This window comes from Monodon monoceros, unplaced genomic scaffold, assembly GCF_005190385.1.
Source record: "Monodon monoceros isolate NGI ecotype Baffin Bay Population unplaced genomic scaffold, NGI_Narwhal_1 Super_Scaffold_3, whole genome shotgun sequence".
Classification (NCBI taxonomy): Eukaryota; Metazoa; Chordata; class Mammalia; order Artiodactyla; family Monodontidae; genus Monodon; species Monodon monoceros.
This window is the reverse complement of record NW_021703780.1, coordinates 62,535,600-62,562,647: the sequence shown is the minus strand read 5'-3', so window position 1 is coordinate 62,562,647 and position 27,048 is coordinate 62,535,600. Positions and strand designations below refer to the sequence as shown.

The 27,048-nt window shown below is 45.3% G+C and overlaps 2 protein-coding genes across 6 annotated transcripts in view; one reads left to right on the top strand and one right to left on the bottom strand.

The window, feature by feature from the left end:
- The first annotated feature begins 2,048 nt into the window (after nucleotides 1-2,048).
- On the top strand, nucleotides 2,049-4,879 carry LOC114907593 (15 kDa protein B-like). Its single transcript, XM_029243312.1, is given in 5 exon segments — nucleotides 2,049-2,196; nucleotides 2,199-2,227; nucleotides 2,923-3,027; nucleotides 3,998-4,093; nucleotides 4,739-4,879. Coding segments are annotated over 5 exon segments (519 nt in total).
- An 18,394-nt stretch (nucleotides 4,880-23,273) lies between these two features.
- Nucleotides 23,274-27,048, bottom strand: part of KLHL18 (kelch like family member 18) — a 66,838-nt gene continuing 63,063 nt past the window's right edge. For 3 of the 5 annotated variants that reach the window (XM_029242288.1, XM_029242290.1, XM_029242289.1), the window contains one exon: nucleotides 25,290-26,522. In XM_029242288.1, coding sequence (XP_029098121.1) covers nucleotides 26,136-26,522 — 387 coding nt within the window. In that variant the 3' untranslated portion in view covers nucleotides 25,290-26,135. Of the gene's footprint in view, nucleotides 26,523-27,048 lie in introns of all 5 variants that reach the window. The other 2 variants (XM_029242291.1, XM_029242287.1) reach the window with 2 other exon arrangements.

The window sequence follows — 27,048 nt, the reverse complement described above, 5'->3', positions numbered from 1 at the left end:
TTTATCAGTTTGAAGGATGTATTCTGATGTATTCTCCATACATATAAATGGAGAGAGAGAGAGAGGGAGGGAGAGTTGTTACACATCCCATTCTGTTTCTTTCCTTTGTAACCAAGCACCATGTGTTTAAGATTGATCCATCTGGTTGCTCTGTCACAGGACTTCTCAACCTCAGCACTAGTGACATTTGGGGCTGGACGATTCTTCCTTGTTGGGGCTGTCCTGTGCATTGTAGGGTGATTATCAGCATCCAGTGGCCTTTATCCACTAGATGTCAGTTGCACCCTCTCCCCAGTTGTGACAATCAAAACTGTCTCCAGACATTGACAATTGTCCTGGGGGGGGGTCAAGGGGCAAAGTCACCCCAGTGGAGAACCACTGCTTAACTGCTGCATAGAATTCTACAGTGAGCACCCACCATCCTTCCTTATTCACACTTCCTGTGATGGACACAAGACCTGCTGCAGCAGAACCCTCATTCTTCAGCTAAGAACCTGTGATGAACATAATCACCCACCAATAACTGGACCTGTATTCCAATAAGTAGTAGCAGTATTCCATAGGTGGACATATCACAACTGCTCTAATAATCTGCTCTTGAAGCACATTTATTTATTTATTTATTTTTATTTTTTGCTGGGTTGGGTCTTTGTTGCTGTGTGCAGGCTTTCTCTAGTTGCAGAGAGCAGGTGCTACTCTTTTTTGCTGTGCACGGGCTTCTCATTGCGGTGGCTTCTCTTTGTTGCAGAGCACAGGCTCTAGACACGCGGGCTTCAGTAGTTGTGGTTCGTGGGCTCTAGAGCGCAGGTTCAGTAGTTGTGGCGCATAGGCTTAGTTGCTCCGCAGCACGTGGAATCTTCCCGGACCAGGGCTCAAACCCGTGTCCCCTGCACTGGCAGGCAGATTCTTAACCACTGTGCCACCAGGAAATCCCTTGAAGCACGTTTAGGTTTTTTCTAAGTTTTCACCATTATATGCCATGGCTGCATGGATTTTATGAGACTTGGGCCTTTGAAGACCTGTTGGGCCTGCGGAGGACTGTTCTGTGCTCTGCCTTCTCTCCTCACTTCTGGCTCTGACCTTCTCAACTCTACCCTTAGCTTTTGGGGGAAGTCATGATCTGCTCTGTGCCTTTGTTTCCCCACTGGTGGACTTCAGTGGAAACACCCGGTAGTTGCTCTCCTCCTCCCCAGTGTCTGAGTCTCCTGCAGAACAGGAGCCCCGCAGCCAAGGAAGGGCTGGGAAGTTAACATGCAGACCCCAGTAACTGAGGGAGTCAAGGAAAATGGGAGCCCTCAGAGGAAGGGGAGGCCCTTGCTCTTCCTCTTGTGAGCTGCTGCCTGGGGTTGGCCGTGTCAGCAGCCAGGAATCCCTGCCCTGATCCTGTTGGGGACAGCCTCCCTGCTTTGCCAGCAGGGAATGGCCTGGGGGAAGTGGACAGCGAGGCTTTCACTGGAGAAGTTGCTGACGTCACATCCATGAGGGGCTGTGAGCCATGCATTGTCAGATCTCATGATTTTTTCAAAGTCAGGCATCCAGAGTTTTAAGGGTTGACAATCAGTATTTTAAAACATATGTAACATGGTAGGTGTCAGCTTGAGTACAGCCTCAGATTGGACTGTCTCCTTGTGCTCTCAGCTGAGGAACTGTCACATAGAGAGTTCATGGATCCCAGACAGTTGTTTCAGAATCAAACCAGAACAGCCAGGCAGAGACGGCACAGAGTCCTGGACTATCAGAGGTGGCCTCCTCGTGGCACAGGTAGGGACACTGAGGCCAGAGTGAAGGGACTTGCCCAGCATCACACATGTCTCCTGCCCCCAGCTCAGGGCTGCCTCACTCCGAGGCCCTGGACTATAACCCAATCCTACTTGCCTCTTAGTCACGGGTATTTTGGAACATTGGCTAATACTGGGTGCCTAGCAAAGGAAAGGAGAGGCCCCTTTCAGGAAGGCCCCAGCCCTGCATGTCGTCAGCAGCCCTTGGGCAAGGCTGCCTGAGTAGCACCTAAAAGGGGCTGCAAGTGGCAGTGGATCAAAGAAGGGACAATGGCAGGGGCTTGGAGGGCACTGGTGCTGGTGGCACGCTTGGCAGCAATGGCCTGTGTGGCCCAGTGCAGTCTGAGCTATGAAGAGATAGTCACCCAGGCCCTGTGGTTCTTCAACCAGGGGCGACAAGGACAGCGACTCTTTGGCCTGTGGAAGCCATCCCACCACCGCCTAGCTTGGTGAGTGTTGGGGGCTCAGGCCCAGGAAGCGGGTAACACTCTGCCTTATAGCAGCCTGTGAGGACAGCAGGCAGGAGAGAATGCCTCGCACAGGCACAAAGTGCTTGGTTGACATTAGCTGCTGTTCTTATTATTATAATGTTTCTCCCCTCAGAAGATAAGACAAAGACCGTAATTTCTCTCAGGCCTGACAGCTGTCTAGCTGGTCAATTCTGGGCTTTGCCCAAGGGTGAAATGTGGGTTCTGGGAGCCCAGCCTGCACTCAGGCCCTGGGCTTGTAGGAGCAAGCAGGGTTGTTTCAAAGGACAGACAGAAGCTGGACTGGTCTCACCAGCGCCTCATCAGGGCCTTCCAGTGTCCCCTTCCCACCCCATTCTCTCTCTCCTGGCAGCTGAGCATGCGAGGCAAGTATTCTAGTTCCTTTGTCACAGAAGAGGAAACTGAGGGGCAAAGATGGGAATTGACCCCTCAAGGTGGTACAGCCATGAGGTGTTAGCCTCGGCTAGTTTCCAGAAGCCCTGCACACCTTAAATCTCTGCTCAGGCCACTTGAAGAGGCTGCCTCCTTTAGGTGGAAAGTGCAGACCTCGGCTAAGCCCCTTCCAACTTGGAACTGTGAACTCTCTCCTCCTTGCCTTTGTTCCCTCCTCTGTAAAAGGGAGACAGATGATCATGAGTCTTCTCTTGATATTTTAGAACTCCAACACCATGATCCTGCTCAACTTCAGGATTAAAGAGACAGTGTGCTTTTTGCTCTGGCACCGCCGACAGCCCCGAGAATGTCCCTTCAGGCCGGGCGGGGCGAGTCTCCCATCCCCTGGCTCCCTGCCCCCATGAGCAAGAGAAGGACCTCCCCTCTCTCCCTTCTCCCAGAGGCTGTATTTGCTTCCACCCTCCTCACTTCGCCAGGTGAAGTTTGATTATGGAAGGCATTTAAAAAATAATAATAAATTTACTTATTTATTTTTGGCTGCGATGGGTCTTCGTCGGTGTGTGCTGGCTTGCGGGGGCTACTCTTCGCCGCAGTGCGCAGGCTTCTCATTGCAGTGGCTTCTCTTGTGGCGGAGCATGGGCTCTAGGCTCGCGGGCTTCAGTAGTTGTGGCACATGGGCTTAGTTGCTCCGCGGCATGTGGGATCTTCCCGGACCAGGGCTCGAACCTTTGTCCCCTGCATTGGCAGGCGGATTCTTAACCACTGCGCCACCAGGGAAGCCCAGAAGCCATTTTTAAAATTGGGTTTTTCCTTACTGGTTTTTCTTACTACATGTAAATTATCAATTCTTATTAGAAAAACAATACATGCTAAAGAAATGACTAAATATTAAGAGAAAGAAGAAGGGGACCGTAATGCACCTAGTGATAACTGTTTTTCTAAAATTAGGAAAATAGTATTTTATTATAGCAAATTAACAAAATGTGGAGAAGCAAACTAAAAACAAACAAACAAAAACCCCCTGCAACCCCACTACCCAGGAGGAGACAACATTAACCGTTGGTGAATCATCTTCTGTATCTTTTTTATGTACACACGAGTGTTTTAAACAAATATAGCTTCCTCTGAGGCTAATTTTGGAAGCCTTTTCCCATTTAATATAACTTGCATGAAAGTCCTTAATTTTACTGAGCGTTCACGGAGCCCGCCCGGGTCCCCCCAGCGTTCGCCGCTCCCGCCTAGCTCTAGGGGGAGGATTAGGGAGGGCGCCGGCTTCGGGAGCCTGGGTACCTGGGCAAGAACGTCGGCCACCGCGCCCCTGTGCTCACTGACCCGCAGGAAGAGCGGAACTGCACGGGCATCTTCTTCATGCTGCAGCACATCCTTCCGTCCCTCAACCGTCCCTCAACTGCCCTGGGGACCCGGACCACGAGCGCGAGCTCAAGCCGGAGATGAGCCCCTGCGCCCGCGCTGGCCCCAGTCTGTTTCCGTCGCGGGCGGCGCTCTGCCCGGTGGCCGCCGATGACCGAGGGGCCCTCACCCGGACCACTGACTTCGGCGCGTGGGGCCTCAGTTTCCTCCTCTGGAAACCGGGCCGATCGAGCCCTTCTAAACGCAAGTCGTCGGGAGGGGAAAGGCTTGTGGAGTGTGAGGCGCGGTTGGACCTTGATGACTGCTAGTCGTTTGGCAGGAGAGGTGGGGAGGAGAGACTTGTGGTCGAGGCTAAGGGGCGTCCTGGGGGTGAGAGGGAGCTCAGACTTCGCAGGACACTGGCTCTGCTCTGGGCCCTGAGCTCTGGGAACCCTCCTCCACATCCCACATTTGGAAAAACTGAAGCCGGAAGTGCAGCCTCCTAGCAAGTGAGTGGAATAGCCAGAGAGGAAGTGAGCGGTAGAGTTCAGGCCTTCCCAGGCCCTCTGGGCTCCGAGTGGAAGGGCCTCACTGGGGACCACCTCCAGCCCCATCACCAACATCACTGCCGGTGCCTCACACTCATCCCCACCTGGAGAGAGGGGCCACAGGCAGGACAGGAAAGGGGGCCAGTCAATGAGGGTGATCACGTCTGCATCACTTCTGCAGGTCCGCCAGGTGAGGCGTTCTGCTGGGTCCCCTGGAGCGGACACTCCAGGAACTGAGAGCTCCCAACTGCCACCTGCAGTCAGGGACCTGTACGAGAAAGCCAAGCACGACATCATCACCAACATACTGAGGAATTTCTAGGGCTGCGGAAGGGAAGGGATGCCCTGCAACCCCACCACAGCCTCTTATTCCCACCCATTCTCTTCCTCTGCTGCCCTCAGCACTCCCTTTCCTGCAGTCTGAGCCCACCCATACTCCTCTGCATTCGCATACCTGCTTCCCTCTGTCTGGAATTCCTGCCCATCCTGTGTCTGTAAATCCTGCTCATCTTTTAAGGCACAGCTCCAAAGTCACCTCCTCCAGGAAGCCTCTCTGCTCTTCCCTGGGCAGCAGAAGTGTCCTTCCCTCATCTGTGCATTCATGATCCCCAAACCATTACCTGGCATTACCTGCTGTGTCCCAGGCTCCGTAGCACTGTATTTACTCACAGCTGAGCCCTCCTCAGCCAGCTGCAGGTGGCTGGGGAATGACTATCTCAGCAAAGTGCTCCTGAATCCTGGGAGGGCAGTTCCTTCTGTGCAGGACCCTGAGCGCCCCTGTTCCCTGCCCAGTCACTGTGACAACTAAATGTCCCTTCATATATCCAGGTACCTCCAAGAGGGGGTCAGCCCACTCTCTGGTGAGAGCCACAGGAGAGAAACTCAATAAAACGTTTCTAAAATAAATGATTACATGAATGTGAATGAATAAGGTGTTAGAGCTGGGCCAGCTGGACTTGGGGTGAGGAGACAAATGAGACAGGTCCTGGGGGTGATTCCACTGTGCACCATGGGAACACAGACTCCCTGAGGTCAGGGCAGGGACAATGAAGAGAAACACGGGTTGGGGGGGCATCCAAGGGCTTCCCTGGAAGCTCAAGAAGGCAGAGTAATCTGCCCCCAGCCTCCTCAACCACCTTTCATTCCTTTATGCTTCCTTCTTTATCTAAGCTCCAGCCAGAACCTCTCCCTGAACCCCAGACTCGCATTTCAGATTGCCTCCTGGATGCCTCCCCATGGATGTCCAAGGTGTGCCACACAATCAGTATCTTCCCTTTAAACTACCCTTCCTACAGCCCACCCTAGCCCAGCTGATGGCAGCCTCCATCCAAGCACCTGAGCATCTGGCTCTCTGCTGTCTTTCACAGCCACATCTGGTCCACCAGCAAACCTTGGCCTTGGTTCCTGATGCATCCAGCCCTGAGAACAGGGCCTGACACACTGTAGTTGCTCAGTAAATACTTGTTGAATGGATGAATGCCCTTTTCTTCTCACTAGTAGGCTCCTTTTTCAAGTCTTTGCTACAGAAATATCTGTGGGAAACTCTCATTTGAGGGGCCATGATGTAGAGCCCCTTGGAGAAATGGGTTTTTTAGTAATTATCCCAGGAAAGCCAAGGACTCCTCTCCATTAATGATAATAATAGCCACGATTTATGAATGCCACTTCCCATACAGTGAATGGGAATACACTTCTCAGGTTTCAGAATTGCGTTGCAAGCTGCATGCATCACCTGCAACTTTTAGTGAGAAAACTAAGCCTCAAGGAAATTGGTTAACTTGCCCATAGTCCACACTCCAACTCCCTTGCCACCTAAATCTCAGGTAGCCCCACTGGTGGGCAAGAGGGGGTGGGGGATGCTGCAGGGAGCAACCCTGGGGTGGGAAATGGGCAGGTTTGGGCTGAGCAGGATAAACTAGACCCCAGACTCTCTTCCCATGGTGGGACAATGATGTTCAGCTGGAGAAGGTCACTTCTAGCTCCTGCAGAGAGCAGAAGGCACCAGCACTGCAGGCACACCACCACATATCACTCCCTTGCCTGACCCCCACCCCGAAAGAGTACTTCCAGGTCTCATCCAGGTCTTCTGGGGGGTCCTGGACATTAATGGGCTGAGCAATTTCTCCCAGGAAGCTCAAGGCTCATCTATGGTGGTCAATACCACATTACACAAGGCCCATCATGTTGTATCCCGCAAGAGGGCAGGCCTGTAGGATCAGCCACAAGGCTCTGCTGGGGCCACTCTGCTGTATTCTCATAGCCCAGACACTATCAGGCCCTGAAATAGTATCAAGGCTCCAAATACAGCTCAGCCTCTTGGCCTTGGCAGCTTCTGAAAGTCTTCAGGCCCACAGAAGCAAGACCGAGAAGGAAAAATTCACTGGGGGTTGGGGGTGGGAACACAATGGGTGAATAGACCTCTAGGGCAACATCTAAATGGCTGCAGGAATCAAATTTCATTCCTCATACATACAGGTACAATGTGAGTTTTATTTTTAAAAGAAAAAATGACTTCACAGTCATTTTACGGCCCATTTTACAACCAGCTTATTCTCATTTAACCTGTCAGCTAACACACTTCAGTCACTATTGACTCACCCCATGTTTTTTTCTGTGTAATTCTCCATTGGGTGGTTAGACCTCCATTTATTTAAGTCACTTCTGCTGTCGAAGTTGTTTCCATTTTGTTTTGCTTTGAAATTGCTGTAAACAATGCTGAGATGAAAATAAGTTCCTAGAATGGAAATGACGTCAAAGTGTATGACCATATTAAGAATTTAGGGGCTTCCCTGGTGGCACAGTGGTTAAGAATCTGCCTGCCAGTGCAGGGGACACAGGTTCAAGCCCTGGTCCGGGAAGATCCCACATGCCGCAGAGCAACTAAGCCCGTGCGCCACAACTACTAAGCCTGCACCATAGAGCCCGCGTGCCACAACTACTGAGCCCGTGTGCCACAACTACTGAAGCCCGTGAGCCTAGAGCCCGTGCTCCGCAACAAGAGAAACCACTGCAATGAGAAGCCCACGCAGTGCAACGAAGAGTAGTCCCCACTCACCACAACTAGAGAAAGCCCGTGTGCAGCAATGAAGATCCAAGTCAGCCAAAAATAAATAATTAAAAAAAAAGAATTTATCGTATTGCTAAATTACTATCTAGAATTATAGACAGTAGTTTAGCAATATTGCTCTTCTGGCAGTTTTATTTATGCTGCTGGGAAATAGGGAATTGCCTGAGTACCGAATAGGGGAATGGTTAAGTAATTTGTATTATATTCACTGAATATTGTACAGGCTTTAAGATAATTTGAAGACAATGTTATATCAAAGAAAATGCTTGTGTTAGACTGCAGAAAGCCTGATTAAAGAAAACAGGGACAGAAGGCAAAAAGAGCTCAAGTTACATGAAAGGGGATAGCCATGGATACAGGAGTGACAGAATTTAAGAGCTTATGACTACTTACAACCACAGAGAATATGAAAACCTGGAGGAAATGAATGCTTTCTTAGCTAAACATGATTTATCAACATTGACTCAGGACCTGCAGGGGAATATGTGAAAAGGCCCATTTTCTCAGAAGAGTCTGGAGAGGTGATTAGAGTTCCAGGACCAGATGGTCCACAGCTGAGATTTATCTAGTCTTTACAGTGGGGCTTCTCAATGTACATAACAGTCATCTGAGGAGTCTCATTAAACTATAGACTCCAGCCCAGTAGGCCTGGGGTGGGCCCCAGGAATCTGTTTTTGTAACTACGTTCCAGGTGATGCTGACACTGCTGATCCATGAACCACACTTGGAACAGGGAGGCTTTAAAGGACATATAATTCCAAAGTTATTTAAACTTTGTTAATAGTTTATATAAAATACACATAAAATTATATATCTATGTATAAATTATTTAATTCAAAATCAAGGAAAAAGATGGAAAGCTCCTCAATTCATTTTCTTTGTTTCAGAATACACTTAATAGTAGAACCTAAAAATAGTATAGGGGGTGTGGCCAAGATGGTAGCTTAGGAAGACCCTGAGCTCACATCCTCCCACAGGTGCACCAAAACTACAACCATTTATAGAACAGCTATCTATAAGAATGTCCTGAAGACCAGCAGAAAATATTTTCCACAACTAAAGATACAAAGAAGGAACCACAATGAGATGGGGAGGAGGGGTGGAGATGTGATATAAGTCAAGACCCACACCCTCGGATAGGCAACCAACAAACAGGAGGATAATCCACTGCAAAGTTTCTCCCCAAGAAGCAAGGGGTCTAAGCCCCACATCAGGCTCCTGAGCCTAGGGGTCCTGCACCAGAAAGGTGAGCCCCCAAAACATCTGGCTTTGAAGGCCAGCAGGGCTTGCATTCAGAAGAGCTGGGGGGCTGCAGGAAACAGACTGTTCTTAAAGGGCACGTGCAAAATCTCACATGATCCAGTGTAGAGGCAGTAATTTGAAAGGAGCCTGAGTCAGACCTACTTGCTACTTGCTCATCTTTTTTTTTTTTGGCCATGCCACGCAGCTTGTGGGGATCTTAGTTCCCCAACCAGGGATCGAACCCAGGCCCTCGGTAGTGAAAGCATGAAATCCTAACCACTGGACCACCAGGGAATTCCCACTTGCTTATCTTAGAAAGTCTCCTGGAGAGGCAGGAGGCAACTGGGACTCCCCCTGGGGACATAGATGCTGGCTGGAACCATTTTTGGGAGCTCATTCTACCATGAGAACACTGGTGCTGGCAAGTACCATTTTGGAGTCCCCCCTCTAGTTTACTAGTGCCAGGGCTAACCTGCCCACCAGTAGCCTGGGACCAGCCCCAGGTTCCCCTGGGCTATGCAGCCAGCCACATCAGGACCTGGCCTTGTCCACCAAAGATTGGTAGCCACCACACAAGGCAAGGTCTGGCAGCCAGTGGGGGTAGGGGCCAGCCTGACCTACCAGCATGCCCATAGTAGTCAGGTCAGCCACAACAGAACAGCCCACATAGGGGGCATCCCTAGAGTATACAGATCTGGTGACCAAAGGGAAGTGTGTTGCTGGGCCCCTTAGGATGTCTCCTACACAAGGCCACTTCTTCAAGATCAAAAGCAAAACCAACCTACCTAATACATAGAAATAAATACAAAGAATTAGGCAAAATTAGGAGACAGAGGAATATATTCCAGATGAAGGAACAAGACAAAACACTAGAAGAAAAACACAGTGAAGAAGAGTTCAAGGTAATGATCATAAAGATGCAGAAGAGATCTTCGGGAGAAGAATGGATGAACACAGTGAGAAGTTTAGTAAAGAATTAGAAAATATAGAGAAGAACCGAACAGAGCTGAAGAATATAATAAGTGAAATAAAAAATACACTAGAAGGAATCAACAGTAAATTAGATGTTACAGAGGAATGAATCAGTTAACTGGAAGACAGAGTAGTGGAAATCACCCAAGCCAAACAGAAAAAAGAAAAAAAGATTTAAAAAAATGAGGATAGTTTAAGAGACTTCTGGGACAACATCAAGCATACTAACATTTGCATTACAGGAAAGAGAAAAGAGAAAGGGGCAGAGAACTTATTTGAAGAAATAATAGCTGAAAACTTTCCTAACCTGGGGGAAAAAAAAGACATCCAAGTCAAGGAAGCACAGAGAGTCCCAAACAAGATGAACCCAAAGAGGTCCACACCAAGCACATTATAATTAAAATTGCAAAAATTGAAGATAGAGAATCTTAAAAGCAGCAAGGGAAAAGCAACTAGTTACCTACAAGGGAACTCCCGTATGACTATGAGCTGACATTTCAGCAGAAACTTTGCAGGCCAGAGGTAGTGGCATGATATATTCAAAGCAATGAAAGGAAAAAAACCTACAACCACTCTACTCAACAAGGCTATCATTCACATTTGAGAGATACAGAGTTTTACAGAGAAGCAAAAGCCAAAAGAATTCAGCACCACTAAACAGGCTTTACAAGAAATGTTAAAAGGACTTTGCTAAATGGAAAAGACCACAGCTAGAAATATGAAAGTTAGGAAAGGAAAAATCTTATTGGTAAAGGCAAACATACAGTAAAGGTAGTAGATCAACCACTCATAAAGCTAGTAGGAAGCTTGAAAGACAAAAGTAGTAAAATCATCTATATGTGCAATGAACAGTTAAGGGATACACAAAAATATGTAAAATATGATGTCGAAAACATTGATGTGTGGGGTGGGTAGTAAAAATTGCATTTTTAGGTTGTTAGAATGCATTTGAACTTAAGAGATCATCAACTTAAAACAGCTATATATATATAAAATAACCACATATAAAATAACCATATATATGTCATTACATATGAACCTCATGGTAACCACAAACCAAAATTTGTAATAAATACGCACATACAAAAAGAGAAAGGAATCCAAACATAACACTAAAGACAGTCATCTAATCACAAGGGAAGAGAGCAAAAGAAAAAGAAACAAAAAGAACTACAAAAACAACTAGAAAACAATGAACAAATTGCAGTAAGTACATGCCTATCGATAATTACTTTATATGGCATATATGGCCTTCAGTAAATAAATGCAAATGATGTAACTGAAAAAAAATTACTATGAATGTGAATGGACTAAGTGCTCCAATCAAAAGACAAAGAGTGGCTGAATGGATACAAAAACAAGACCCATATATATGCTGCCTACAAGAGACTCATTTCAGAAATAAAGACACACATAAACTGAAATTTAGAGGACAGAAAAAGGTATTTTATGCAAATGGAAATCAAAAGAAAGCCTGGGTAGCAATACTTATATCAGGCAAAATAGACTTTAAAACAAAGACTGTAACAAGAGATAAAGGATATTACATAATGATAAAGAAATTGATCCAACAAGGAGATATAACAATTATAAATATATATGCACCCAATCAAGGAGCACCTAAATACATAAAGCAAATATTAACATAAAGGGTGAAATTGACATTAATACAATAATAGTAGGGAACTTTAATACCCCATTTACATCAATGGACAGATCATCCAGATGGGAAATCAGTAAGGAAATACTGGCCTTAAATGACACAATAGATCAGGTGAACTTGATAGACATATATAGCATATTCCACCAAAAGCAGCAGAATACAGATTCTTTTCAAGTGCACATGGAACACTCTCCAGGACAGATCACATGCAAGGCCACAAAACAAGTCTAAATAAATTTAAGAAGACTGAAATCATATCAAGCATCTTTCCTGATCACAACAGTATGAGACTAGAAATAACTACAGGAAAAAAACTGCAAAAAAACCACAAAAACGTGGAGGCTAACCAATATGCTATTAAACAACCAATGCGTCACTGAAGAAATCAAAGAGGAAATTTTAAAAAGTACCTGGAGATAAATGAAAATGGAAACACATGATCTACAATCTATGGGATGCAGCAAAAGAGGTTCTAAGAGGGAAGTTTAATAGCAATACAAGCCTACTTCAGGAAACAAGAAAAACCTCAAATAAACAATCTAACCTTACACCTAAAGGAACTATAAAAAGAAGAACAAACAAAACCCAAAGTTAGTAGAAGGAAAGAAATAATAAATATCAGACCAGAAATAAATGAAATAGAGACTGAAAAAAACAATAGAAAAGATCAATGAAACTAAGAGCTGGTTCTTTGAAAAGATAAGCAAAATTGATAAACCTTTAGCCAGACTCATCAAGGGAAGGCCTAGATAAATAAAATCAGAAACGAAAGAGGCAAAGTTACAACTGACACCACAGAAATACAAAGGATTATAAGAGATTACTATGAACAATTATATGCCAATAAAATGGATAACATAGAAGAAATGGATAAATTCTTAGATATGTACACTCTCCTAAGACTGAGGAAGAAATAGAAATATAGGGACTTCCCTGGCCCTGTTGGTCCAGTGGTAAAGAATCTGCCTTACAACACAGGGGACGCGGGTTTGATCCCTGGTCAGGGAACTAAGATCCCACATGCCGCAGAGCAACTAAGCACGCACACCACAACTACTTGCGCCTCAACTAGAGCCTGTGTGCTGCAAACTACAGAGCCCACGCATTCTGGAACCCGCGCGCCACAACTAGAGAGAGAAAACCCACACGTCACAACGAGAAGCCCGTGCACCACAAAAAAGATCCTGCATGCCTCAGCGAAGATCCCGTGTGCTGCAACTAAGACCTGACACAGCCAAATAAAATAAATAAATAAATCTTTTAAAAAAAGAAATAGAAATATGAATAGACCAATTATCAGTAGTGAAATTGAATAATAAGAATAAAAAAAACCCTCCCAACAAACAAAAGTCCAAGACCAGATGCCTTCATAGGTGAATTCTACAAAACATTAAAAAAAAAAATTTGGCTGCACCGTGCAGCATGCAGGATCTTAGTTCCCCAACCAGGGGTCAAACCTGGGCCCCGGCAGTGAAAGCACCAAGTCCTAACCACTGGACCACCAGGGAATTCCCTACAAAACATTTAAAGAAGAGTTAACACCTATTCTTCTCAAACTATTCCAAAAAATTAAAGAATGCTTCTGAACTCATTCTAAAAAGCTTGATGTCAAAACCAAAGACATCACAAAAAAAGAAAATTACAGGCCAGTATCACTGATGAACACTGATGCAAAAATCCTCAACAAAATATTAGCAAACAGAATCCAACAATAAAATATCATACATCATGATCAAGTGGGACATATCCCAGGGATTCAAAGATGATTCAATATCAACAAATCAATCAATATGATACACAACATTAATGAACTGAAGAAAAAATCATATGATCATCTCAATAGATGCAGAAAAAGCTTCTGACAAGTTCAACATCCATTTATGATTAAAAGAACTCAGGGGTTTGGGATTAGCAGATGCAAACTATTATATATAGGGTAGATAAACAACAAGATCCTACTGTATAGAACAGGGAACTGTAATTAATATCCTGTGATAAACCATAATGGAAAAGAATATATATGTGTATAACTGAATTGCTTTGCTGTACAGCATAAATTAACACAACACTGTAAGTCAACTGTACTTCAATAACATTAAAAAGAAAAAAAGAAAAAACCTCTCAACAAACTGGGTATAGAGGGACTATACCTCAACATAATAAAGGCTGTATATGACAAACCTACAGGCAACATCATATTCAATGTTGAAAGTCTGAAAGCATTTCCTCCAAGATCAAGAACAAGACAAAGATGCCCACTCTTGCCACTTTTATTCAATATAGTGCTGGAAGTCCTATAGTTCAATATAGTGCTGGAGGGAAGGAGGGAGGAAAAGAGAGAGGGAGGGAGTGAGAGAGGGAGGAAGGGAGGGAGGGAGGGAAGGAGGGAGGGAAGGAAGGAAGGAAGGAAAGAAGGAAGGAAGGAAGGAAGGAATGGAGAGGGGTAGGGAAGGAAAGAATGGAGAGGGGTAGGGAAGGAAGGAGGGAGGCAGGAAAAAGAAAAGAAAAAGGAAAGAGGAAGGAAGGAAGGAAGGAAGGGAGGGAGGGAGGGAGGGAGGGAGGAAGAAAAGGAATCCAAATTGGAAAGAAAAGTGAAACTGTCACTGTATGCAGATGACAACATTTTCTGTACTTCATATAGAAAATCCTGAAGATGCCACCAAGAAACTATTAGAACTAATAACTGATTTCAGTAAAGTGCAGGGTACAGATTTAATATACAGTAATCTGTTGCATTTCTATACACTAACAGTGAACTATCAGAAAGAGAAGAAAACAATCCCATTTACAATTGCATCAAAAATAATATTATACCATGCTCATGGATTAGAAGAATTAATATTGTTAAAATGAACATACCCAAGGCAATCTACAGATTCAATGCAATCCCTATCAAAATACCAAAGGCGTTTTTCACAGAACTAGAACAAATGATTCTAAAATTTGTATTGAAACACAAAGGACCCCAAATAGCCAAAACAGTCTTGAGAAAGAAGAATAAAGCTGAAGGTATCACACATTTCAAACTATACTACAGAGCTACAGTAATCAAAACTGTATGGTACTGGCATAAAAACAGACATATAGATCAATGGAACAGAACAGAGATCCCAGAAATGAACCTACACTTATTTGGTCAATTAATCTATGACAAAAGAGGCAAGAATATACAATGGTGAAAAGACAGCTTCTTCAATAAACGGTGTTGGGAAAACTGGACAGCTACCTGCAAAACAATTGAACTACACAACTTTCCACACCATATACAAAAAATAAACTCAAAATGGATTAAATACTTAAATGGAAGACTTGAAACCATAAAACTCCTAGAAGAAAACATAGGCAGTAAGTTCTAAACTGGCAGTTCAATTCAGTGGGGAAAGGGTGGATATTTTAATAAATGAGGCAGGCCTAACTGGTTCACCATCTGGAGGAAAAAATACAGTATCTGCTAAAAATTCTAGCTGGATTAAAGACACACGTGTAAAAAAATAAAATAACATCTTTCAAGAAAACCCAGTGGCCAACATATGGAAACAAAGAAACAACCAGCTGAGAAATGACTGAATAAATGATGGGACATATACACCCTGGGACATGACACAGACTTTAAAAATGGATTAGAGCTTCAGTAGAAGGTGTGGGGAAAAGAAGGCTCCAAAAATTATGTACAATGGAATCCATCTTCTGTAAAACAGAAACTCCCAAATATGGACCTGCAGATACATACAGATGCTTTATATTGGTGTAGCGAAAAGAGAAGAAAATACCCCAGGGTATTAATGTGGGTTATTCTGGGGGAGCTACTGATACAAGAGGTAGGAGAATGAAGTCAGCAAAAAAGGAAAAGAAAAAAGTGGGAGCTGCACTTTAGCAAGGATGACTACGAGGCACACTTCTGCATTTATATGAAATAGGAGGGGTATGTATGAGGTGACATATGCATAAAGGAATTAAACATTTCAAAACCGTGATAATCTTGAAGCCCATGTAACATCGAGGAAAGTGTTTGTGTCAAAAGACAAAAGCAGGGCCTTCCCTGATGGCGCAGTGGTTGAGAGTCCGCCTGCTGATGCAGGGGACATGGGTTCGTGCCCCGGTCTGGGAAGATCCCACATGCTGCGGAGCGGCTGGGCCCGTGAGCCATGGCCGCTGAGCCTGTGCGTCCGGAGGCTGTGCTCCGCAATGGGAGAAGCCACAAGAGTGAGAGGCCCGCGTACCACACACACACACAAAAAAGACAAAAGCAGGATTCTGAAGTTAACCCACACGGAGGACACACCTGACTCCAGCAAAGGAGCTGCTAAGCTGGGGTTGTCCCCACGTGATGGAGACCACAATGCCCTTGGAGTCCACAGGTCGCCTTACCATCTCGGCCTGAACTGCACGCCAGGATCGGGAGCCCCAGAGGAGACAGCAGACTTTGGGGACTTAGAAGCCACAGTGGAAAATCAGTGTCCGACTGTTTTTTGTTTTTTTTTAAAACAGCTTTATTGAGCTATAATTGACATACAATAACTTGCACATATTCAAAGTATACATTTTGTAAGTCTGACATAGTATACATCTGTGAAACCATCACCACAGACAGTGCACATATCCACCATCCCCCAAAGTTTCCTCACACTCCTTTATATCCCCTGACTCCTCCCAAATACCCTCCTCACCAATCCTGTTGTCCTCAGGCAACCTGTGATCTACTTTCTGTTGCTACAGATTAGTTTGCATTTTCCAGAGTTTTATATAAATGGAATCTGCTATAGAATGGAGGTTTTTGTTCCCTCAAAATTCACATGTTGAAATCCTAACCTCTAAAGTAAGGAGGGGAGGGCGTTTGGGAGGTGATTAAGTCATGAGGGCACAGCCCTCACGGATGGGATCAGTGTCCTTATAAAAGAGACTACAGAGAGCTCCCTTGCCATGCCCATCATGTGAGGACACACAGCAAAAAGACAGCTGTTTGTGAACCAGGAAGCAGGACCTCACTAGACAGTGAATCTGCTGGTCCCTTGATCTTGGACTTCCCATCCTCCAGAACTGTGAGAAATAAATTTCTTTTGCTTATAAGCCACCTGGTCTTCGGTATTTTGTTACAGCAGCCTGAACAGACCAAGACAGAGCATACAGCATATACTCCTTTTTTGTCTGGCTCTTTCACTAAGCGTCATTATTTTGAGATTCATTCATGTTGTATCAATATATCAGTCATTCCTTTTATTGCCAAGTATGGATGTATCACAATTTGTTATCTGTTTTATCTATTTTCTCTACCACTTATTGAGTGGCCTTGAGTAGGTCTCCTCCCCACTCAGCCTTTATTTGCACATCTATAAAATGCAGATAGCCCTGCTATCTCTTCAACCAGGCTGTTGGGAGGATCTGACAAGACTTGATATGCAATGCTCTATAAAGAACCAAGGAGAGACTTCCCTGGTGGCACAGTGGTTGAGAATCTGCCTGCCAGGGCCGTGGACACGGGTTCGAGCCCTGGTCCGGGAGGATCCCACGTGCCACGGAGCAACTAAGTCCGTGCACCACAACTACTGAGCCTGCACTCTAGAGCCTGCAAGCCACAACTACTGAAGTCTGCACACCTAAAGCCTGTGCTCCGCAACAAGAGAAGCCCCCACTTGCCACAACTAGAGAAAGCCCGTGCACAGCAACAAAGACCCAATGCAGTCAAAAACAAATACATTAAAAAAAAAAGAACCAAGGAGAGCTCTGTTTGGGATGGAGGGGGCCACACCTCTTATCTGCTAAGGCAACTGTGTCTGAACTTCTCCCCAAACCATCCCAAGAAGAGAACAGGCCCTGAAGCCCTGGAGAGCCACTGGAGGGGTATGAACAGGAGAGTGACACAATTTTGGTTTACAACTTTACAATTTCACTCTGGCTGCTCTGCTGCCTATAGACTGCAGAGTGCACAAGGGTGGAAGCCGGGGCACAAGGGTGGAAGCAGGGACACCACTTAGGAGGCCACTGTAGTGATCCAGGTTCTAAGGGATATGCTGACGGTGTGGACTAGGATAGAAGTAGAGGATAGAACTGGATTGGAAATAGAGTCAACAGCACTAGGTCATGGCTTAGCTAATGGAGGTGATGATGATGAGTAACTTTCATCCCTTCCGCCCTCTAAAACCCAGCACTGGGTTCCTAACTATACCACTGGGAAGATGAGAGATACACTATGAGGATGGGGAAAACTAAGGGCTGACCAGGTTTGAGGTTCCACTTTGGACATGGTCATACTGGGACATATTCAAGTGCATATGTGAGTCTGTGCTGGCCCAGAGATAAGACTCCAGATGCCTTCCTCACATATGGGAAAGGGCAGTATCAGCTAGGGAGAGCTCACTCTGAGCTCTGAGGCCTCTTTATATTTGGAAGTTAGAAAGAGGTGGAAGTGGGCAGTACCGGAGTGGAGAGAAGAGATGATCATGATCTCTGAGACAAGAAGAGGTGAGCATCTCCAGACAAGGGAGAGAGGGAAAGTGAGGGGCTTGTAAGGGCACAGACCAGGCCCACTCTGGTAATATCAATCTCCGTTAATGGTGCAAGAATATCCCTAACCACAAGAATCCAACCTTCTAAGAAAAGTGGGTACCCACCCTCAGGAGGCCCCCAGGCAAGTGAAAAAATTGAATTAGAAATTTAAAATCATCCTTCAAATAACAGGCCCAGATGGCTTCACTGGTGAATTGTATCAAATATTTTAAAAAATAATACTAATTCTTCACAAACTCTTAGAGAAATAAGTAGGAAACACTTCATTTATTCTATAAGGCCAGTATCAAAGGCCAAAGACATCACAAGAAAAGAGAACTACAGAAAATAGCTCTCTAGTGAACACAGATGCAGAAATTACTCTTAAAAAATCAGCAAACCATCCAGCAACATAAAAAGGATTACACACCATTACTAAGTGAGATTTATCTCAGGAATTCAATGTTGGGTCAACATCTTGAAAATCAATTAGTATTATATACATATTAACAGCTTAAAGGACAAAAACCACATGATGATCTCAATAGGTACAGGAAAAGCATTTGATAAAACCTAAAACCCATTCATGACAAAAACTTCTTCAGGGCTTCCCTGGTGGCGCAGTGGTTGCGAGTCCGCCTGCCGATGCAGGGGACACGGGTTCGCGCCCTGGTCCAGGAAGATCCCACATGCCGCAGAGCGGCTGGGCCCATGAGCCATGGCCGCTGAGCCTGCGCATCTGGAGCCTGTGCTCCGCAACGGGAGAGGCCACAACAGTGAGAGGCCCGCGTACCGCAAACAAACAAACAGACAAAAAAAACTTCTTCAACTTGAAAAAAGACATTGATAAAAAATCCACAGCTTAACATATTTAATGGTGAAGGACTAAATGTTTAACGTTTTCCCCCCTCAGACTGAGAACAAGGCAAGAATGTCCACTTGTGCAACTTCTACACAACATTGTACTGGAGGTTCTTTTTTTTTTTGGCCAGGCCACGCAGCTTTCAGGATCTCAGTTCTGCAACCAGGGATTGAACCTGGGCCACGGCAAGTCCTAACCACTAGGTCACCAAGGAACTCCCTGTACTGGAGATTCTAGCCAGTGCAACAAAGCAGGAAAAAATTAAAGGCTTCCGGATTGGAAAGAAAAAAAGTGAAACTGTCTTTATTCACAGATGACATATCATGCATGTAGAAAATCCCAAGGAATACACATATACAATCTTTGATTTTAAAAGATAAAATCTAATAGGGAGTTCCCTGGGAGTCTAGTGGTTAGGTTTCGGCATTTTCACTGCTATGGCCCGGGTTCAATCCCTGGTTGGGGAACATCCCTCAAGCCATGTGGCGCAGCCAAAAAAAAAGAAAAGAAAAACTAATCTAGCAAGGTCACAGGATATAAGATCAATATACAAAAAAACAATGGTATTTCTATATACTAGCACCAAAAAAAAACCCAAATTAAAATTAAGCAAGCACTTCCATCCACAACAGCATAAAAACAAAAATACTTAGGATCAATTTAACAGAAGGAAGTGCAATACTCATACAACAAAAATGGCAAAATATTGCTAAGAGAAACAGGGGAAGATCTAAACAAATGACATTCCATGTTCATGGATTGGAAGACTTTGTATTGTCAGTATGGTAATTCTCCCCAAATGAACTATAAAGTCAACACAATATCTATTAAAAACCCAGAAAACTTTTTGTAGAAATTGACAAGCTGACCTATAAAAGCTATATGGGAATGCAAAGTACCTAAAATATTCAACAGAATTTTTAAAAAGAACAAAGTTGGAGAACTTACATTATCTAATTTTAAGACTTACTTTAAAGCTGGAAAACTCAGTAGCATACAATCAGTGTGGTATTGGCTCATGGACAGGCATAGAGATCAATGAAACAGAATTGAGAGTCTAGAAGTAGAAGTAAACACTTATATTTATGGTTAACTGATTTCAACAAAGGTACCAAAGCAAGTCAATGGAGGAAGAGATAGCCTTTACAACAAATGTGCTGGGACAAATGGATATCCACGCACAAAAAAAGATGAATTCTAAAATTAACTCAAATGGATTATACACCTACACAAGAGCTAAAATTATAAAACTTCTAGAAGAATTTCTTCATGACCTTGGGTTGGGCAAAAGCTCTTAAGATATGACACCAAAAAGCACAATTCATAAAAGAAATAACTGATAAAACTAAACTTAATCAAAATTAAAAACTTCTACAACATTATTAAGACACTATTAGGAAAATAAAAAGACAAGCCACAGACTGGGAGAAAATATTTGCAAATCATTTATCTGATAAAGAATTTGTATCCAGAATATGTGAAGAATTCTTTAACTCAATAAGACATATGACCCAATTTAAAAATGGGGAAGTTTTCAGTAGATATTTTACTACAGATAGACAAATGGCTAACAAGAACATGAAAAGATGCTCAAAAACCGTTAGTTGTTAGAGAAATGCAAATTGTCAGTTTCTTAAAAGGTTAAACATAAACTTACCGTACGTATGACCCAGCAATTCCACTCCTAGGAATATATTCGAGGAATGAAAATATATGTCACACAAAAACTTGTACATAATAGCAGTACTATTCATAAAAGCCCTAAACTGGAAACAATCTAAATATTCACCAACTGATAAAAAAAAAAGGATAAATAAAATGTGGTATATCCATACAGTGGAATACTATTCAGGAACAATAAAATAAAAAGAACAAACTATTGATATATTCTATGACATGAATGAATTTCAAAAACATTATTCTAAGGAAAGAAGCCAGACACAGAAGAACACATATTGTATGATTCCATTTATATGAAACATCTAGAACAGGGAAATCTATAGAGACAGAAAGCAAAATGGTGGTTGCCCAAGGACAGGGGTGAGAATGGGGACTGTGTATGGGCACGAGGAAGCTTTATGGATTGATGAAAATAGTATAAAATGGGGTAGTGGTAATGGTTGCACAACTCTGCACATTTACTACAAACTACTGAACTGCACTTACAATGAGTGAATGTTAAGGTATGTAAATTATACCTCAATAAAATTGTAAAAAAAAAAAAACCAACAGTGATGCAAAACAAAGGGAAACTAGGAAGCATGATTAGGTGAACTTTGAATCTGGCTATACCTGACCTCAAGTTCATCAAGAAACATAATGGTTGTGTCTCTTCCATGTGTCTGGTGTTGGTACACAATAGTGGAGACTCTTAAGGAGCTCACCATCTAGTGGGTGAGACAAGCAAACAGGCCACTGCCCTGCCGGGATACAGTCAGGGACAAGCATGGAGGAGAAGTACTAGGCTGACCAGAGATGCCAGACCACAGCAGCCTTCTATGCCATGCTAGGTAGTTTGGGTTTTTATCCTGAACTGCAAACCTAGAAAAAGAGAATTAAATAGGGAACTGAGCTCCATTAGAGGAAAACATTTGTGTATCACTAGAGATGAAATAGGAAACAGTAAGCCTGGGATAATTTCTGTAAGAACTGTGAGATTCCCTTGCCATTTTTCCATTGGGTAATGTTATGTTATTGTGAGCAGCAGTAAAAACCAGTACTGTTGATCTTTGGGGTGAAGAGGAGTGGGCTCTGCTGCTAGTTGGGAAAGCAGAGTTCAAAGAACAACAACAGCAAAGAAATGGACAGTCAAGCAGATGAGTCTAGCTAAAGTTCACTGGTCCACTCTCTACCCATGAGCTCTTTGGTTCTGAGCAAAGGGGTGTAGGCTACATGGAAAGGGCTGTTAATACTTTAGAGGCATTTGACCTTTCTCCCACAGTAGAGCCCACAGATAATCTGGTTTCCTTTTTTTCCACACAAAGGTACCTGTTTCCATAATCCAAACAGGGTTCTTCTCTTTCTCTCGCTGCTCAGTCTGCTTCTCGAAGGCCATCACAGTACTGGGCAGCAGACCTCCACACTCGGGGCATGGAGGCTGGATGAATCAGCTGCTCCAGAGGACGAAGACACTGCTTTCCTCAGGTGAACTGGACTGTGAATGTGGAGATCTGGTCTCCATTCTTGACGATACTACCAGTTAGTTGATGAATCAGGTCAGTTACTCAGCCCTTCTGAGAAAATGTATGTTAAAATGAGCTATGTCACCTATTGCACAGAGGTTACTAAGAGGACCAAGTGAGAATCAACAGTGTTTATATGTGAAACATGCTGAGGGGGTGTATGTGGGAGTGACATACCCTTCCAAAAACGTTTTTAAAAAGTTATCATCCAGGGCTTCCCTGGTGGTGCAGGGGATAGGAATCTGCCTGCCAATGCAGCGGACACGGGTTTGATCCCTGGTCTGGGAAGATCCCACATGCCGCGGAGCAACTAAGCCCGTGAGCCACAACTACTGAGCCTGTGCTCTAGAGCCCGTGTGCCACAACTAACTGAAGCCCGTGTGTCTACAGCCCATGCTCCGCAACAAGAGAAGCCACCGCAACGCAAAGCCCGCGCACTGCAACGAAGAGTAGCCCCCGCTCGCCGCAACTAAAGAAAGGCCATGTGCAGTGACGAAGACCCAACACAGCCACACACACAAAAAAAGTTGTCATCCAAGAGTACAATCATTACCCACTGGATGAGGCTGACCATAAACTGACTTTTGGAAAAGTGTGCATGAAGAGTTTCCTAAAATCCACCACCACAGTAACCAGGATGCAATCTCAGGAAGGCAGATCTGGAATGTGGCTGTATCTGGGAAAGAGGAAACTAAACACTGGAGTCTGGTTCTCACACTGGGATGAGCATACCAACCATGGTGGAAACTTGCCTGCACAACGGCCTGAGCTGCACCCCAGCCCTAGGGAATTGGTCTCTGGGGAGGGTTCTACAAGTCAATCTGTGGTTTAAAAAATTTCCAGTGACTTCTATGTGCACCAAAGCTAAGCACCTCTGGCTTGGAGGTATAAAAAAGGAGCTGGGGGTTTTGGCTCCAGGTGGTCCCAGGCAGTCACATTCCACTTAGGAACTCTAGGAGTTTTATGGCAGGGAGTGAAGAAAGAGGGAAATCCAAGAGAAGTGGTGATCCGGACAGGAGCAAATATGCAACACGCTCATGAAGTCTTTTGCATATATTTTTCATCAGAACCCATTCTCATAAAATATACACGTCTCTCCAAAGACTACTTTTGCCATGCTGTTGGGCTTTTTCCTTATTTTCACAGAAATATTTTCACTTTGTCCAATATTTTTTCACTGAATTACGATAAAAATATGATTTACCTCTAATTTAAAAAAAATAAAATCAGGAAAGGGCAAGAAGATATTAGGAGTGTACTCTTTATTTCTCTTTGGTTTAACACAAAAGACATGCGTTCTATAAATAAAAGGAATTAAGATTTTTCTGGGAAACAATAAATTGGGGGGAGGGGGAATCGGAATTCCTACCTACTCACATCTCTGTGGCCAAGTCAAAAGGCTGGACTTCAGCTCCCATCCTGGCTTTGCTCTTGGATGAAACCCAGAAGAGAAGGTTACTTGTGTTATCTAAGGGGAAATACCCTAGGACAGCGAATGCCACAGTCCTCTGCTCAGAGCTGGGCCGGACCTCAAGGTTCACTGTCCACAGTATCTGCCCTATACCCTTTTCACAATACCTATGGGTGGCATCTCTTCTTTTCATGGTTTTACTGGAAAGGCTCCAACACCAAAGGGTCAGACCAGCCACCTGTAAACAATCATCACCGTCAGACTGAGAACCAACTGTGGAGAGTGTGAAAATGTTAGTGTTTGCTCACTTGAGCTCAGAGCCCAGATCAAGGCACTGGCTTCATCTTACTTGGAAACACTGACCCCAGGTGGAGCAGTGTAACTTCTACACCAGGAAGTGGGAGTAGATGTAGGAAGGCTATCACAAGAGCAGCAGATCATGGGAAAATGATCTCTCAACCCCAATGGCAAAATCTGGGTCAGCATCCTAAGGACCTGGTGAGGTCCACTGGTTGATTCTTTACACATTCACAACCCAGGTTTGTCAGTGCTGTTGCAAATTCACAAAAGAAAGGGGCTTATAATAAGAAGACAAGCACTGATAACTCCTCTCTAACAGGAATAACAGACCCCACCCTCCTTCCAAGTCTACCTCTAACAGGCAAACCGACAGGGAGCCAGAAATGCCAGAGCTCTACCACAAGCCCAGGCTCAACTATATCAGATTGTTAAGTCTTTTAAAATAAAAACATCATTTTCAAGTGCTTTTAGCAGAGGCCCAGCTCCTAAGTGGCAGGTAACAAAGGTACTTCCCTCTGGAAACATGGCGATTGCACACACTGGTAAACCTCACAGTCCCAGGGTAGGAGAGACGTCTCAGGTGTCACATGGTGCCTTTCTGAACAGGCTTCCAGGACACCCAGGCAGGCAGCGATGGGCAGGAGACCAACCAAGTAGAGATTGGGACCCTGAGACCCAATCTTGCATTGGAAATGTATCCTCTTTTAGTCTCTACTGGAAGAATTTTGGAAAACCAAATTTTGGCAGCAGCAGTTGAAGGACAGCTCCACTGCCCAGTGCACTGGTAAGAGAAGAGTCCTCCTGTTGGGGTCCCACTGTGCAGCATCAAGGTCCCATCCAGGGAGGAGGAAGGAGGAGCATGGAGTCTCTTCAAGAGGTCATTAGCTAAGATCATAGGAAGAAATATAAAATCTGTTCTTTGCAGCAGCAAGAGATTCTTTCGGCTTTTAGTTCTTTATGTCATAAAGCCAGCTTTGCTAGAATATAAAGGTCCACCTTGCTGGTCAGTCTGCCAAGGGCTGGAGGGGAGACCAGACCCCTGGAATTGGCGAGTGGATGGAGGAGCAGCGGACTGGCAGGGTAGATATGGTTACTGGACCAAGCCAGCCGTGGCTGGTGGAAGGACCAAGTCTCTGGTTAGGTTCTAGAGGTACAAATGGTCAATGTACCTCAGAAGCATCACGATGAAGAAAACTATCCAAGAATGATAGATGGGCAAATGAGAATCTGGCCAGACCTGCTGTTTCCTGCTGGTCAAACAAGGAAGGAATGAAAGTGGGGTGGGAATCTGCATGAGTGCCATGGTGGCAGTGGGAGATAACCACAGGGGCATCTGGAGCCTCCAGCGACAAGCTGGGAGCTCCCACCTAGAAGAGTGGCAATAACTTAGCCAACTCGCTAAGCCTACGATTAAAAAAGTCCTCTGATAGTGGGTGTGAAGACAAACCCCACGAGCACCTTGCTACAGGACTGGTCGAGTGCGCACTGATTCTGGACACACAGGGGCTCAGAGGGAACCCCGAGTGCCATGCGAGGCCTTAGGACCCTGGGATCCGAATGTGGGAGCGGATACCACCCTTTTCACGTTGGGTGGTTTTCCATTTAAACACATATTTGCCTCTAGTGTCTTTTATGTTTTCTTCTTGCAAAAAAATGTTCACTTTAAAAAATTATTTTTCTTTTCAGTTTCTTTCAAGTGTTTCTTTAACTTTCCTTCAGTTTCTTTCAAGTATCTTTTATCCTCTCCCTCTGTTTCTCCTGAACAAGATGAAAAAGACCTCGCTGAAATCCCAAAATTAGACACAGGAAAAGCTTCTGTTCTTCGTGCTTACTCAGCAATGCAGACAAAATTCTCGGTGCGCTCGGATGGAAGGAGGAGGTACGTGTGTGCAACCAGCACTGCCATGGCTGCAGCCTCGCAGTGAGGACAACCCGGCCTGTGTCCCTCCTCTCCCACCCACACCCCACAGTTTCCAACACGCTTGGCCACTGAAGCCACCCCATCGCAAACTGGCCACAACACAGCTGGCAAGCAGTAGGCAAGGAGTGTCAGATGGAAGACACTCTGCAGATGGGCGACCCACAGAGCTGTGGCAGGTGGGAGCTGGGCTTGGATGGAGCCTGTGGACATGCGGACCAGCAAAGCAGTCCTGTGTCACCAGCTGTGGGACCCAGAGGGGCTTCTGTCCCACGCTGTGCATCTTGATGACCTAGGCCTGAAGGTCACAAGGGCTGCACAGGGAGGGAGGACTTCAGCACCTGGAAAACTGTACCTCTGGCGAGCTCACATTTCACCCTGTCTTCTGGTCCACCACCTCTTCCGAGGGGGACTAACCCTGGAAGGAAGTGCCTGTGTTTGTACCAGATCCCTACTCCACCACATCCCACCCTTCGCCTTAGATGGTGAGGAGAGGGATGCAGCCCACACCGACCCCTCCCTCGTGACATGCCATGGGGGCCATAAACGTCCAGCGGTCCGTGTCTGGGTCGTACATCTCCACCGAGCTCAGGTTCGACTGTCCATCGTAGCCCCCCACGGCGTAGAGCCGCCCACAGCTGGCCACCAGGGAGACCCGGCTCCGGCGTGTGTGCATGGGGACTATCAGGCACCACTGGTCCGCCACAGAGCTATACACCTCGGCGCTGCTGAGGAAGCCCGAGCCGTCGTAGCCCCCGCACACAAACATCTTGCTTCCCAGGGATGCAGCTCCGTGCCGGCAGCGCTTGTTGAGCATGCCAGCCGCCGGGTGCCAGGTGGCTGTGTGGTGGTTGTAGTGCTCCACCTGCAGCGGGGAGACAGGTGCAGGCTCAGTCAAAGCCAAAGCTTGGTCACCGGTGGCCCACCTGGCATCAGGTCCCAGGGGGAGGCCTGGGGACAAGGAGCTCTGCCAGTGTGTGCTCTGCCCCTGATGCCCAGTTTCCTCAGCTGCGCACCTGCTCGTGGGCTTATAGGGACAGATGAGAGAGAGATGGCTTAACCTGACCAGTTCTGTTTACACCTGAGGAAACAAATCAAGGAGTTGCCCAGGATGCACTGCTATGTAGTGACAGAGCTGGGATGAGAGTAGGGTCTCCTGAGATCCGTGCACAGTGTGTTCCCTCACAGCATTGACTGACTTTGGAGTGACCAGCAAGTGGCTCTCGAGATTTTTTTAAAAGAATAAATGCAATTTCAAACAAATTATCCAGAAGAATGCAACTATTTGAAAATTCACCCTCTGTATATGACTGGGCTTACTTTGGGCAGGAATTTCACCGGGTCTCACGCAGCATCCGCTGGGGAACTGAACAGGGTGGGCGTGTGGGTGG